A 16,179-nucleotide genomic window follows, 5' to 3' on the forward strand; every position below is an offset into this window, starting at 1 on the left:
CAGCGTTGTCTTGTTCCTGATCTTAGTGGAAATGGTTTCAATTTTTCACCATTGAGAATGATGTTGGCTGTGGGTTTATCATATATGGCCTTTATTATGTTGAGGTAGGTTCCCTCTATGCCTACTTTCTGTAGAGTTTTTATCATAAATGGGTGTTGAATTTTGTCAAACACTTTTTCTGCATCTATTGAGATTATCATATGGATTTTATCCTTCAATTTGTTAATATGGTGTATCACATTGATTGAATTATGTATATTGAAGAATCCTTGCATTCCTGGGATAAACCGCACTTGATCATTGTGTGTGATCCTTTTAATGTGCTATTGGATTCTGTTTGCTAGTATTTTGTTGAGGATTTTTGCATCTACGTTCATCAGTGATATTGGCCTGTAGTTTTCTTTTTTTGTGACATATTTCTCCGGTTTTGGTATCAGGGTGATGGTGGCCTCATAGAATGAGTTTCAGAATGTTCCTCCCTCTGCTATATTTTGGAAGAGTTTGAGAAGGATAGGTGTTAGCGTTTCTCTAAATGTTTGATAAAATTCACCTGTGAAGCCATCTCTTCCTGGGCTTTTGTTTGTTGGAAGATTTTTAATCACAGTTTCAATTTCAGTGCTTATGATTGGTCTGTTCATATTTTCTATTGCTTCGTGGTTCAGCCTTGGAAGGTTGTACTTTTCTAAGAATTTGTCCATTTCTTCCAGGTTGTCCATTTTATTGGCATATAGTTGCTTGTAGTAATCTCTCATGATCCTTTGTATTTTTGCAGTGTCAGTTGTTATTTCTTTTTCATTTCTAATTCTGTTGATTTGAGTCTTCTCCATTTTTTTCTTGATGAGTCTGGCTAATGGTTTATCAATTTTGTTTATCTTCTCAAAGAACCAGCTTTTAGTTTTATTGATCTTTGCTATCATTTCCTTCATTTCTTTTTCATTTATTTCTGATCTGATCTTTATGATTTCTTTCCTTCTGCTAACTTTGGCTTTTTTTTTTGTTCTTCTTTCTCTAATTGCTTTCAGTGTGAGTTTAGGTTGTTTATTTGAGATTTTTCTTGTTTCTTGAGGTCGGATTTTATTGCTATAAACTTCCCTCTTAGAACTGCTTTTGCTGTATCCCATAGATTTTGGGTCGTTGTGTTTTCATTGTCATTTGTTTCTAGGTATTTTTTGATTTCCTCTTTGATTTCTTCAGTGATCTCTTGGTTATTTAGTAGCGTATTGTTCAGCCTCCATATGTTTGTATTTTTTACAGTTTTTTTCCTGTAATTGATATCTAGTCTCATAGTGTAGCGGTCAGAAAAGATACTTGATACGATTTCAATTTTCCTAAATTTACCAAGGCTTGATTTGTGACGCAAGATATGATCTATCCTGGAGAATGTTCGATGTGCACTTGAGAAGAAAGTGTACTCTGTTGTTTTTGGATGGAATGTCCTATAAATATCAATTAAGTCTATCTGGTCTAATGTGTCATTTAAAGCTTGTGTTTCCTTATTTATTTTCATTCTGTATCATCTGTCCATTGGTGAAAGTGAAGTGTTAAAGTCCCTACTCTTACTGTGTTACTGTCGATTTCTCCTTTTATGGCTGTTAGCATTTGCCTTATGTATTGAGGTGCTCCTATGTTGGGTGCGTAAATATTTACAATTGTTATATCTTCTTGGATTGATCCCTTGATCATTATGTAGTGTCCTTCTTTGTCTCTTATAATAGTCTTTATTTTAAAGTCTGTTTTGTCTGGTATGAGTATTGCTACTCCAGCTTTCTTTTGATTTCCATTTGCATGGAATGTCTTTTTCCATCCCCTCACTTTCAGTCTGTACATGTCCCTAGGTCTGAAGTGGGTCTCTTGTAGACAGCATATATATGGGTCTTGTTTTTGTATCCATTCAGCCAGTCTATGTCTTTTGGTTGGAGCATTTAATCCATTTACATTTAAGGTAATTATCGATATGTATGTTCTTATTAACATTTTCTTAATTGTTTTGGGTTTGTTTTTGTAGGTCTTTTCCTTCTCTTGTGTTTCCTGCCTAGAGATGTTCCTCTAGCATTTGTTGTAAAGCAGGTTTGGTCGTGCTGAATTCTCTTAACTTTTACTTGTCTGTAAAGGTTTTAATTTCTCTGTTGAATCTGAATGAGATGCTTGCTGGGTGGAGTAACCTTGGTTGTAGGTTTTTCCCTTTCATCACTTTAAATGTGTCCTGCCACTCCCTTTTGGCTTGCAGAGTTTCTGCTGAAAGATCAGCTGTTAATCTTATGGGGATTCCCTTGTATGTTATTTGTTGTTTTTCCCTTGCTGCTTTTAATATTTTTTCTTTGTATTTAATTTTTGATAGATTGATTAATATGTGTCTTGGCGTGTTTCTCCTTGGATTAATCCTGCATGGGACTCTGTGCTTCCTGGACTTGACTATTTCCTTTCTCACGTTAGGGAAGCTTTCAGCTATAATCTCTTCCAATATTTTCTCAGACCCTTTCTTTCCTCTTCTTCTTCTGGGACCCCTATTATTCGAATGTTGGTACATTTAGTGTTGTCCCACAGGTCTCTAAGACTGTCCTCAATTCTTTTCATTCTTTTTTCTTTATTTTGCTCTGTGGCAGTTATTTCCACTAGTTTATCTTCCAGGTCACTTATCCATTCTTCTGCCTCAGTTATTCTGCTATTGATTCCTTCTAGAGAATTTTTAATTTCATTTATTGTGTTGTTCATCATTGTTTGTTTGCTCTTTAGTTCTTCTAGGTCCTTGTTAAACATTTCTTGTATTTTATCCATTCTATTTCCAAGATTTTGGATCATCTTTACTATCATTACTCTGAATTCTTTTTCAGGTAGACTGCATATTTCCTCCTCATTTGTTTGGTCTGGTGTGTTTTTACATTGCTCCTTCATGTGCTGCGTATTTCTCTGTCTTCTCTTTTTGTTTAACTTACTGTGTTTGGGGTCTCCTTTTTGCAGGCTGCAGGTTCATAGTTCCCGTTGTTTTTGGTGTCTGCCCCCAGTGGGTAAGGTTGGTTCAGTGGGTTGTGTAGGCTTCCTGGTGGAGGGGACTAGTGCCTGTGTTCTGGTGGGTGGGGCTGGATCTTGTCCTTCTGGTGGGCAGAACCATGTCCAGTGGCGTGTTTTGGGGTGTCTGTGAACTTAGTATGACTTCAGGCAGCCTCTCTGCTAATGGGTGGGGTTGTGTTCCCGTCTTGCTAGTTGTTTGGCATGGGGCATCCAGCATGGGAGCTTGCTGGCCATTGGGTGGAGCTGGGTCTTAGTGTTGAGACAGAGATCTCTGGGAGAGCTCTCGCTGATTGATATTACATGGGGCTGGGAGGTCTCTGGTGGTCCAATCTCCTGGGCTCGGCTCTCCCATCTCTGAGGCTCAGGCCTGACACCCAGCTGGAACACCAAGACCCTGCCAGCCGCACAGCTCGGAATACAAGGAAGAAAAAATAGGAAGAAAAAAAAATGAACAGATAGAACCCCAAACAAAATGGTAAAAGCAAAACTAAACAGACAAAATCACACAAAGAATCATATACACACACACTCATAAAAAGAAAACAAACAAACAACAACAAAAAAACCCAAACAGTTAGAACCCTAGGACAAATGGTAAGAGCAAATCTAAACAGACAAAATAACACAAAGAAACATATACATACACACTCACAAAAAGAGAAAAAAGGGAAAAAATAATAATAATTTTTTAAAAAAGAAGAGAGCAACCAAACCAATAAACAAATCCACCAATGCTGACAAGCACTAAAAACTAAACTAAGATGAACATAAAAACCAGAAACAAATCAGACGCAGAAAGCAAACCCCAAGTCTACAGTTGCTCCCAAAGTCCACCGCCTCAATTTTGGGAACATTTGTTGTCCATTCAGGTATTCCGCAGATGCGGGTTTCATCAAGTTGATTGTGGGGATTTAATCCGCTGCTCCTGAGGCTGCACCAAGAAATTTCCCTTTCTCTTCTTCGTTCCCACAGCACCTGGGGTTCAGCTTTGGTTTGGCCCCGCCTCTGCATGTAGGCCGCCCTCAGGTGTCTGTTCCCTTTTGGGAAGTCTGAGGTCTTCTGCCAGCATTCAGTAGGTGTTCTATAGGAGTTGTTCCACATGTAGATGTATTTGTGGGGAGGAAGGTGATCTCCACGTCTTACTCCTCCCCCATTTTGAAGGTCTCCCCTCTGATTAGCTTTGAGACCTATTGTCTCATCCATCTCAGTAGGGGGCATACGGTACTATTTTCTGCATTTGACAGGTGAGGAAACTGAAGCCCAGAGACTTTCTTACCTGAGATCACACAGCAGGTGCATGTCAGAACTGAGGATTCCTAATTGGAGACCCTCTTGTTCCTACAGTTCAGGCAGCACAGTGGAGGAAAGGCAATTGGGTGGAGTGGTTAAGAGCACAGACTGTGGAATCTGACTTCCTGGGTTCAAATCCCAGCTGGCTGTGGGACAAAAAGCTGCTTATTTAACCTCTCTCCTTGGCTTTCTTCATCTCTAAATAAGGGCTGGTAATAGATGCCTACCATGTAGGGTTATTTTGAGGATTCGTTGAATGAGTACTGGTAAGGTCTCAGTGTCTTCCAGTAGAAGGTACTTAATACAGGTTGTCTATTGTTATTATTCATTTATGAAATAGTTATTGAGACCTACTATGCTTCCTCTCACTGGGGGCTACATAACCCTTCACCCTCCATGGTCTGTTCCTAGCAGAGAGAGTTCTGGGGGTGGAGGAACAACTCAGGCTTGGTCCCTGTGGAGAGCAGAGAGGCAGAATGAGGAGGAGAGGGGGGCAGAGTCCTGCTGCTTAGGGGCTGGACTGGGCATGGGGGTGGGGAAGGGCACCCTATGTGTTTCAGGCCAGCTCTGGGTGACCCCAGCCAGTGTGAGCCTGCCAAGGCCTGCTCTTCCCAGAACCAAAGGGCATTGCCTGCAAAATGCAAGCTCCCCCGCCACCCATCCCAGGCTTTGCTGGGATGACAGAGTTGTAATTACCAGTGCCAGGAGCTATTATTAGAAGGCAGATGTAGCTTTAGTTATTGTACTTAGGAGAGGCTGAAAAATGGGAGGACCAGGTTGCTCCAGAACTCACTGGGGCTGTGGCAGTTTTTTCTTGACGCTGCTGCTTCCCCTGGCCCTCACATTCCAGAGGCGTCCCGAGGCAGTGTTGGTATCTTAGTGCCCGTGCAACCACCGGTTACTCAAGGGTGAGTTCCCAGGCGTTTGGGGATCCTGCCCCAGCTTCTCCTTCCTCAGAGCTGTCTCTGACCACCTGCCCAACGAGCCCCAGAGGCCAGTGGAGGCAGGGAGGAGAGTTGCTGGCAGCCGTGGAGTCTGGCTTCTCCAGGCGGCTCTGGTGAAAGGCTGGAGGGCCTTCTGGCCTCTGTGCAGGAAGGTTCAACATGTGTCTGGAAACTAATATTCTTTTAATGCTTTTTTTTAAAATTTATTTTTATTTATTTATTTTTGGCCACATTGGGTCTTCATTACTGCACGCGGGCTTTCTCTAATGGTGACGAGCGGGGGCTACCCTTTGTTGCAGCATGCAGGCTTCTCACTACAGTGGCTTCTCTTGTTGCAGAGCATGGGCTCTAGGCACGCGGGCTTCAGTAGTTGCAGCACGTGGGCTCAGTAGTTGTGGCTCACAGGCTCTAGAGCGCAGGCTCGGTAGTTGTGGCACATGGGCTTAGTTGCTCCGCAGCATATGGGATCTTCCCAGACCAGGGATTAAACCTGTGTCCCTTGCATTGGCAGGCGGCCACTGTGCCACCAGGGAAGCCCCCATGGAAACTAATATTTTTTGAGCACCAGGCAAAATGATAGGTGCTTCCCCATAACACCATTTGTGGTATGATTATTCCTGTTTCATAGATGAAGAAACTGATCTCAGAGAGGTTAAATAACATACCTGAGATCACACAATGTGAGTCAAAGAGCTAGGTCTATCTGACTCTAAATTCCATATTCTATTTTCTCTCCAGTATACTGTGGCTTCCGAGCTTTTTTGTTTTGTTTTGTTTTCCCCAGTGGAAGCCTTTGTTCAAGTGAAATCTCACTACAGATGGTAGCTGTGCTGCTGGGGTCAAAAGGGGCACTTCTGAGACCCTGCTTCACCCTCTGTGGTGGCTTCTGAGGCAGCTGCACCCTTTTTGGGGGGCCAAGGACAGGGACTAGGAGGCCTCTTGGGAAACCTGGAAGATTCTGGAGGCCTCAGCAGGGTCTGCAGTGAAAACCTCAAGGCTTCTTTCCTGGTTTTACCCAACTGGCCGATCCTGCAGGGTCTGGGACGGGACACAGGGAGAGGCTCTGATCACAGGCCTGCGTCTGCTCCACGTGGCCTCGGGTGGTGCTTCTTCTTTTCTGGTTGCCTGTCTCTTGTCTTGTGTGGGCCTCTGCTCCCCATAGAGCAGCAGCAAAGGGGAGAAGTATTTTGCAGGAACAGAGGACAAAGGCAGGCCTTGCTTAATGCTCGTTTGCCAGCCACAGCCAGGAGCCAGGGCCCGGGGGAGGTGGAGGGGTGGGCTGGCCACACACAGGCAAAGCCAACGCTTTCCCATCCTTTGCAGTGAGGGTGGGAGGATGGTGGGGAGGGGAAGGACACTCGGCCTCCCCTTGGGCAGCTGGGCACCCCCGCCCCGGGGACCGCTGGAGACTGCTGAGGGCACGGCAGCGGGCTTGCTGTGTGGCAGTTAAAACCGGCTGAGGCCGCCCAGGCCCCAGACCACAGAGGAGCCATCAGTCAAGGCAGGCCTCCCAGGCTCCCTGCTCCCTCCAGGCCTGCCCCTCCACACTGATAAGTGGCTCTTTTGAAATGCAAAAAAAAAAGTTATAATTACAAGTCTAAGCTGCTCCTCTATGACAAGGTCTCCTGTGCACTTAGCTCTGTCTGTCAGGAGGCAGGAGAAGGAAAGTGAAGCGAGGCCCAGGGTTGTGGTCACACGCAGTGCCTTGGCCTGTCCCCCTCTCTGCAAGAAGCTGCTCTGGCCCTGGTGTGCCGCTCCCAGCCCCACTCTCCCTGCCGCCCCTTGGGGCCAGATCTCCAACCTTCCCCCACCCCCAGCAGAACCAACCAGACGGGCCGCAGCAAAGCCCAGCTGAAGTGTGTCAGCACACAGGGAGCGGCCCCAGTCTGAAGGCGGGATCTGGGTGTCCTGAGTGGCTAGCCCCTTTCCTTTAGTTCCGCAGTGGGCCCTGCTCATCATGGCCCTCACACCCTGTTCTTTAGCTGGTGCTTCACGATCAGGTGCCTGAGGAAACTGAGACCCAGGAGGGGTTCAGCCAGCTCTCCCCAGGCTACACAGATTCTTAGCCTCTGGTCTGTGCCTTCTCAGACCTGGGCTCTTTCCAGTCTGCTGTCTGTGTCTTCAAGAGGAGAACTGTGACCCTCAAACACCTTGGTGGAGGCTGGAGCGGCCACCGTCCCACTTCAGAGATGAATCCTCTGGGCTGTGACACTGTCACTTGTCTGGCTGTTGGGCCACCATTTCCCTTCCTCAGAATCAGAACGCCTCCCAGAATCCTGGCACTTTTATTTAACGCATCATAAATAAAATGTTACTAATTAATGATTCAGGTGTAAAGACTGGAGAAAGATGGAAAAGTGTTTATGATAGATCATCACATGAAAAAAGGAGGAGATAGAATTACACTTAGGGTGTAATTAAAAATGTCCCCCTCCCCCCAAAAAAGGCTCTCTATATAGATAGTGTGGAAGAAAATATTTTGATTGGAATGACTCTGGGTGATTTTTCCTCACTTTTATCTTTAAAATTTTTCTTTAATGAACATAATTCTAAAATAAGCAAACAAAAATGAGAGCAATCTTGGGCTTCCCTGGTGGCACAGTGGTTAAGAATCCTCCTGCCAATGCAGGGGACATGGGTTCAAGCCCTGGTCCGGGAAGATCCCACGTGCCACGGAGCAGCTAAGCCCGTGCGCCACAACTACTGAGCCTGCGCTCTAGAGCCCACGAGCCACAGCTACTGAGCCCACGTGCCGCAACTACTGAAGCCCACGCGCCTAGAGCCCATGCTCCGCAACAAGAGAAGCCACCACAATGAGAAGCTCGCACACCGCAACGAAGACACAACACAGCCAAAAATAAATTAATTAAATAAATTTTTAAAAAAACATTCACTTTATAAAAAAAAAAAAGAGAGCATTCTTCCAGAGTCCTGGCCACAACAGCTGCAGAGAGGGGTACAGTGTGGAGAAACAAAATCCACCCAGGGAAATGTAAGAAACCTCCTTCCTCCTCCTTTCCCTGGAAATAGGCTGATTGTAGTAGAGCCTGGACCTACTTCCCAAAGGCAGTTGCAGAGCATATAATTGCTAAGCCCTCCATCACACTTCAGGGAGTACATCCCTCACATTCACAGCTGCCTGTGAATGAAGTTGATGCTATTTTCTTCGTGCCTGTTTCTCAAATGAGGAAACTGAGGCCTGAAGAAACTGGGTAACCAGCCAAAGTCAACAGTAATCGAGGGCTGGAGTGCATTGCTCCTGTTACCACCTGACTGCTGTCTGGACCCTGGGGGCCTCCCTCCACCTTCCTAATTGCCTACCTATCCACCTCCAATCCTTCTGCAGGGGTGGAGTTCGTGGTGCCCAGGACCGGCTTTTATTGCAAACTGTGTGGGCTGTTCTACACGAGCGAGGAGATGGCAAAGATGAGCCACTGTCGCAGTGCCATCCACTACCGGAACTTACAGGTAACCGTCGGCCTTCCTTGCCTAGCGCCCGGGGAGGGTGTGGGGAGTGCGCCCTGGTCTCAGTTTCTGTGCGTTGCTGTCTCCTTCCATCTCATGGGAAACTCCTCCTGTTCTCTCAGTCCTGACTCTACCAGGTGGCTCCGTATGGTAGCGGCTTCCCACGTGCTCTCAGAACATCTGTCTCCACCTTGGTACAAAGCATTCTGTTTGGCTTGGGTTTTTTTGTAACTGCCTCTCCCTCTAGACCGAATGACTCGTTAGCGTTCACCTGGCCCCTGGTTGGGTCTCGTCCCTTTTCACCTGGATGTTCCAGATGCAGATATTTCTCTATGTTTCTCTTTCCCTGTGCACTATGCTTGTTTGCTAGAATAAAACCCACTATTATGTTCTATTGAAATGTCCGTCCATACTGCAGCTATTATCACAGGCATACCATGGACCAGACACTATTCTAGGCACTGGGTAGACAACAACAAAAAAAGCAGACAGCAATCCCTGCCCTCATGGACCTTCCATTCTAACGTAGGAGATAAGCAAAAAATAAAATAAGTACGTTTCATAGTATATTAACTGTGGCATATAAAAAATACCCTATATACCATATTTTATCTAATCTAAGGTGCCATCAGTGGTAAGACACACCACTATTTTTTGATATCAACAAGGAAAAAAATGTTACAAATTAAACGGTGAGACTCCATCAACTGTAAAATGCATCTCAATTTCAGAACTGTTAATGTGTGGAAAAAACACTTCTTAAAATCACAAGATATAGCAATATATCCTATAATATATACCTATATAATATATAGCATATTAGAATGTGATTTTCATATAACTTCTGGTATAAGCTGGGGATCAGTAATGTAATACAAATCATGGAAGATCAGACACTCAGGGTAAGTATATCAAGGCACCTCCTGTTTTTACTATAAGGAATCAAACTACGTTTTTGAGGCACAAGGCCTTGACATTAGAAGACCCTTGTGGTAGCAGCATGACCTAATTCCAGAGCAGGCATTACCATCAGTTTAATTGTTAAAGAATGGCTGCTCTGGTGGTTCTTAACCAGGGATGTGAACCAAAATCCCCTAGACAGTGTTTCAAAAGTATTTATACTACTTAGGCCAGGTGTTCAGTAGAATTTGAGAACTTTCTCAAATATGTAATTTGAGAAAGTTCTCCAAATGGTTTGAATGTGTACCCCAGTTAAGAAAACTCAGATATGGGCCAGTTCTCTTGTTTTATAATTGAGGAAACTGGGGCCCAGAGAAGCCAAGGATTTGTCCAAGCCTTGGATTTGTCCAAGGCCATGTAGATGGTGAGTTACTAGGCCTGGCGCCAGATTGCCTGATTCTTAATCCCTTTCCTCTTTTCACTCTACTAAGCTAGTCTTGCAAACTGAGACCCATGTCATGGCCTGGGTCACCATCTGCAAGGGACTGTCCTTGGCTATGCCCAAACTCAGGTCATTTAAGCCTCTTGATTTCCCTCTGGAAAGCAGCTGTTCTATGACCAAGGAAGCCACGAGATCTGGGGCCCAGGTCCCAGCCTCTCCTGGGGGCGGGCAGTGAGTTGGCCAGGCCAAGGGTTCAGATTGGGCTACCCGGCGCCAGCCGAGGGCAGCTGTCTACCCTGAAGACATCATCGTCCCTCACCCCCAACAAGATTAAACCTCTAGAACGGCACGGCTGGATGGGGTCTTGAAGATCATCTGGTCCTGATTTTCCCAAACCTTGGTCTTCACACCAGCTGGAATCTTTTAAAAATGTAGCTTTTTGGACCTACTCTGTACTTGCTTATTCATTCTCTCTCTAGAGTGTGGCCTGGGAATCTGCATTTTAAAAAGTCTTTCCAGCAGATTATGATACTTCAACATGAGAACCTGTGATCTCATCCGGCATTCTTGGCTGGATTGTGTAGCCCCCAAGGAGACACACAGCTCAAGGTCACCCAGGAAGGTAGGAAGAGTGAGTGCAGACTTGCCAGGGCCTTGAATTCTAAACCCTGTGTTTTTCGCAGGGCAGCCGACTGCACTGTGTTCTGGGCCTCCGGGCCAAACCCCCAGGCAGACTCGCCTCCCCACAGCAGACCATTCCTGTGGTCCCAGGCATGTCAGGTCCAGATGCTGGCTAAGCCCCTTACGCCCGCCAACTGCAGTTCAGGTTGCCCTGGCGCACCTGTCCTGAAGATGGGAGCCTCCATCGCAGGCTACCCAGATAGGGTTTCTGCCTATCTGGGAAGTGGCCTTGACAGAATGTCTCTGTCCACACAGTCACACCCACTGCACCACGCTCCATGTTACACGTGTGAAAAGGGAGGAATTCAGCCCCAAGTAGCAGGTGCTGGCTGACACCTAAGTCAGGCAACTTGTAAACCTAGCACCCCCGGGAGGCCTTGAGGTAGGAGTCAGGTTGTTCTTTGAGGCAGGGTAGAAGGAACCTTCATTTTCTCTCTGCAATCCCGGCTGTGCCCACTGCTGGTCATGCTCTGAGAGAACACACCGGAGTGATCGGAAGAGCAGGTGGAGTCAGTGCTAGATGGGAAAACTAGACGCCTGCTCGGTCCAGTTGGTGGTACACCCACCTGCTTGCCTTCCCTGAGACGAGGTGGAGGAGAAACCCAGCCCTCCATCAGCAGCCTAGCCTGGAGAGATCCACTGTCTGCCCTTCTCCCCGTCAGGCTCACCCACCACTCAAAGCCAACCACAGTCTCTCCTAGAGAGAACAGGTCGACCCCGTCACCTCAAGCACATCATCTTGTCTGACCCTCAAAATCAACCCTGGAGGAGGAAGGAGGAAGATATCATTTCTTCCATTTAACAGTTTCGGGTCTGAAGCTGGGAAAAGATGAGTGACTTTCCCCAAATCAGACAGCTGGTGCCACTAATGATAAAGGGCAACATTGCTGAGTGTTTATTCCATGCCAGGCAGTGTGCTCAATCCTTTATGGTACCTCTCTTGGACTTCACAGCAACCTTATGCAGTAGTTACTATATTACTCACACTTTACAGTCGAAGATATTGGAGAACTTGCCTGCTGAGAGCTAGCATTTGAACCCGGGTCATCTGATGGCAAAGCCCACACACCTGACCACTGCAGGGGACTTAGCCCTGCTGACTCGTAATGCTGTGCTCTCTGCACTGCCCTTGGCTGCCCCAGCCATCAGAGGATATGCAGCTGGGGCGCCAGGCATTTTCCGGTTCCACCTCACTGCATTGAATCCAGAATCCCAGGAGCAGCCCGACAGGCTCGCCGAGTTGGGCTGGGGGCCAGCGGGAGCAGTGAGTGCTCTGGGGCAGGGCGGAGGTAGCCCCCCACCACGGAACCTCCGAGACACAGAGGCTGCCAGCCCGTCTGCTGGAGTCTCCAACGTAAGGCTGCGGTTTGTCTTTCACAGTCACTATAGGACAGAGCTGCTCCCCTCCCCACCCTTCCAGCCTCCCTCTCGTCCCTCTGCCTTTTACACGTGATGTGCTGCCTGGATACTAGAAATCTTTCTGGAAAACAAGTAGAGTTGTTGTGAGCATTAAATGAGTTTATAGAAGAAAAGCAGTTAGAATAGCACTTGGTCTGGGATACGGCCTATGGATGTGTTTGCTATGGTTAGGATCTGTACTTTCTACCTTCTCTATGGGTCATTTGTAAACTAACATAAAGGGGGCGGAGCTCATCACTTAGCATGGGTCCTGGAGCCCTGGAAGGATCTGGGGAGGAAGAAGAGGGGTCCCACCCACTGGGCAAGGTGATAGGAGAGGGGGCCAAGGCACACACCCCCTTCCTCTCCCGGCAGCTCACCACTCTCTCTCCCCCCCCCCACCCCCGTCTTTGTCCCACAGAAGTACTTGTCCCAGCTGGCCAAGGAGGGCCTGATGGAGACCGAGGGGGCAGGCAGCCCTCGGCCCGAGGACAGCGGAATCGTGCCACACTTTGAAAGGAAAAAGCTCTGACATCCCTGCCACTGCTGCAAGAGGGGAGAGGAGGGCATGAGAGGTGGGGCCTTCCTGCCCTCGGGGACAGGAACTAAGGCCAGAGAGGAAGGAAGACCAGGCAGGCCACGTGGCCTGGGTTTGTCCTCAGAGACTCATGAAATGCCCCTGAAGCGTCTGCCGGAGTCCTCACCGCGGTGTGTCCAGTCTGCTGAGGGGCACCCACTCTCTTCCTGTTGACTCCTGTTTCCTTCAAACAGTCTTTCAGTTTGCTTCTCTCTCTTTCTCCCTCCCCATCCCCCTCTCCCTCCTGTGCCCAGGGTCATTTTCTTTTCATAAAATCCAACTTCTCAGGGATTTTCACAGTGTTCCGATTCTTGATGGGATAGGACAGGTCAAGCCAGGCTGAGTCTTCCAAAAAAAAAAAGATTTCACGGAGACTCCTGGGCTGAGAACCATGCCAGTGAACCTGGAGCAGTTTCTCTGCCTGGCATCCTGTGTGTGGGGAGCTGAGATGGGTCCTGCAGTCCTGGAGGGGGGAACCCTAGACAGTCAGTGGGCAGAAGCTGGGAGTTCCTCCAGCTGGACCACCTTTCTGAAAAGCCCTGATTTTCATAACTCTTTCATCCTCTCCATCGTTCTAGAAGCCCACCAGATTCATGCCTTAAAATAAAATTTGAGGAGGAAAAGAGCCCTTCATTTTGGAAGCTCTGATAAGTTCCCCCCAAATGTATCTCCTTCCTCTTGATTTCAGGAGATGCCAGGGTTTGTTCTACTCTGGACATTGAATTTGGTCTAGACTCACTTTAAGTAAAAATGAAAACAGAAGCGTCTTCCCCCTCCAGTTAAAACAGCAGAAGGTCAGGGCTTCCGTTGAAGGTTGGCCTCCCAGCTGTAAATGGTTGGCTTGAGAGACACCAAAACGAGGAAGTGGCATCTGCCCTTGACTCACCCTTTGGGGCCTACACTCTGGGCTCCAGCAGCCTCATAGCAGAATGGTTTTTAAATGGTCTCTTGGAGGCAGGGGACACAAATGAGAGAGAAGACTGCAGGACTGAGGAGCATTTGAGGGTTGCCAGGTGTTTGTAGGTGGACCCTTTCCAACTGGGCAGAAGGTCAAGGGCATCTCAGAGTTGACCCCGTGTGCAGACTTTGATATTAAATGTTATGCAGCACAGAGCTCCTTCCCACCAGGCTCTGCGATACTGAAAGGTCAGTGGCTTCAGGCCCCAGACAGAACAGGCTGCAAGGTCTGCCATCCATTGGAAGGGTCTGGGAAAAGGTGCTGGGGGGAAATGAGGCTCAGCTGCAGCCCTGGAGAAACCCTTGAGAAGGTCAGAGGGGAGCCTGGTGCTACTTCCTCAAGCTGAGACACTCGCCTGGAGGCGGCCGCCCCAGCTCAGCCCCTGGAAGACGGTTCCTGTTAGTTCTATTCCTGACCACAGGCAGGTAGACTAGGTTGAGATTGTGTGTTTTATTTTAATTTTTTGCTTTTTTTCTTTCAACGGTAGATAAGACTATACTGCGCATTCTGTCCTCTGCACTAAAGGCAGAAGGGTAGAGAGATTATCTGAGTTTGACACTGACGTTTTATCAGTGAGGAAACTGAGGCACAGAAAGGAAGGAAAGACAGAACATAAGAGGATCACGTGTAAACCTTGGGGCAAGTGGTCGCTGGCAAGGAGACAACTGTTGGGGACCTGTGAGAGGGAGTTCAGGCGAGCACCAGAGGCAAACAGACCAGCTTGGACAGGTGTAGGGAGAGGCTGGAGGCAGCAGGGAGCCTGAACTTGGCATCAAGCAGCTGGGGGCCTCAGCAAGGTGAGTGTCTCAAAGAGAGTAGAGTTTGAAAGTGGTGACTCAGCCCAGACCTGGTCCCCTGGCTGACTCCTCTGTTTTTTTTACCTGGTGTTCTGGAAACCCACCTCCTCCATTTTTTGGAAACCTTTGACCCTGTGTGTCTTCCTTCCCACTGGTGGGAAGTCAGGGGACAGCTCTCTGGCCTCCTTACTGAACCTTGCTGGGAAAAACCTAAAGGCTAAAACTGCATTTTCAGAGATGCTGGCAGTCTTTTCTCCCAGCAAAGTGGAAGCTGACCCTGCCCGCTCATACCCCCAAGCAGCGTTTCCATGGAAATCTGGATGGCTGTTCCAACAGCTGAATTCCCTAGTAACATAATGGCTCCCTTGCTGATAGACTGACCTTCCCCATATTTTAAAGCTGGAGAATAGCCCTGTGAAGGAGAGAGAAGAGGCTCTTTGCATTCAATCAGAACCTGTAGTTTAAAAAATCATCTAAGATCCTTTTTTTGTGTGTATATATGTATTTATTTTTATTTATTTTTATACAATTCCATTGGCATAGTTTCACCCACTCTATAATTTGCACTTTTTATTCCTATGTGTGTCATACACAACGCAGTATTAAAAGCAACCAGGAAAATATTGATTTTTTTTTTTTAAGCTTTTCTTCAATGTTTGTTAACCATTTCAAAATGTCTCCCCGAAAAGGTTGTTCAAGAGCAAATGCTGCCTTGAGCAACAAATTTATTTGTACCCCGGGTTAACAAAACAAAAGGCCTGTATACTTTCTCTTTATCGTAAACACCTGAAATAAAGTGTATCCACAGAGTATTCCCAAAGAATTTGGTAAATTTGATGTTGGTGTGAGCAGCAGCCGTTAGTATCAGGGTTTCCCTTGACACTCTGAGACTGTGATCTGTTAGATTATACTTGAACTGGACCAGAGTTTGACTTTTGAGCTTATGAAAAAAAAACATTAGTTCGTTTAAGTTTGAACTTGTAAAGTATTGGAATTTGTTGAGTGTCTCATAAATCGTCACCACTTTTCCCGATCTGTATAACTGACAGCAAGTGTTTGTTTTTACAAAAGGAAAAAAAAAGATTTTTAATAAAGAGAATTTGAAAGCTCTTGAGTGAGTAGCCATCTGTCACACAGGGATCCCTCAACCTTTGGCTGGGGGATGCTCAGCGAGCACGGAAGTTGGGAGTTGGTCCCTCTCTGAATCTGGAATGTTTCTGAAGAGTTGAGAAAAGAGGACACAAGAGGTTACACTCAGGCCTCTGGGGGGATCAGAGCTTCTCAGGGGTGAACCTCCAGGAGGGTTGAGTCCGGGAAAGTGGGGAGCTGCTGTTCTCCACGCCAGAAGGGTCAGATAGAAAAATCTCTTGGCCTCTTATACCCCCCGGCCCTTCTACCCAGTACTCTCGGATCTTCTAGTGGCCAAACTTTGTTGTCCTGCACCAGGGTCAGGCTGTTTCTAGAGGTTCCATCATTGTGAGGTGGTCAGCGCCTATCTTGGGCACTTGTTAGCTCTGTGGCTTCCGAAGTCCCGCTTCCTTGGGTATGAGGGCGGGTAATGGTATTAATCACCTCCCTGGTTGTTTCAGGGTTAAGATGATTGCTGGTGAAAGCACTTGCTACGCTGCATGGCCCTGAATCTTTTCTGTTTCGGGAGTCTGTGCTCAGGACAACAACCCTCCAATTTTCAGTGGTTCTTAAGTTCCTTCTCAACCATT

General features: G+C 47.1%; 1 protein-coding gene across 4 annotated transcripts in view; it reads left to right on the top strand.

Annotated features, from left to right (window-relative positions):
- The window catches only part of RBM20 (RNA binding motif protein 20), a 209,975-nt gene extending 194,400 nt beyond the window's left edge, over positions 1-15,575 (top strand). For all 4 annotated transcript variants that reach the window (XM_082408260.1, XM_082408261.1, XM_082408263.1 and 1 more), the window contains exons 13-14: positions 8,590-8,711; positions 12,551-15,575. In XM_082408260.1, coding sequence (XP_082264386.1) covers positions 8,590-8,711; positions 12,551-12,661 — 233 coding nt within the window. In that variant the 3' untranslated portion in view covers positions 12,662-15,575. The remainder of the gene's footprint in view (positions 1-8,589; positions 8,712-12,550) is intronic.
- The last annotated feature ends 604 nt before the right edge of the window (positions 15,576-16,179 follow it).

The sequence above is a fragment of the Balaenoptera borealis genome (genome assembly GCF_965194805.1).
Source record: "Balaenoptera borealis genome assembly, chromosome: 10".
NCBI lineage: Eukaryota > Metazoa > Chordata > Mammalia > Artiodactyla > Balaenopteridae > Balaenoptera > Balaenoptera borealis.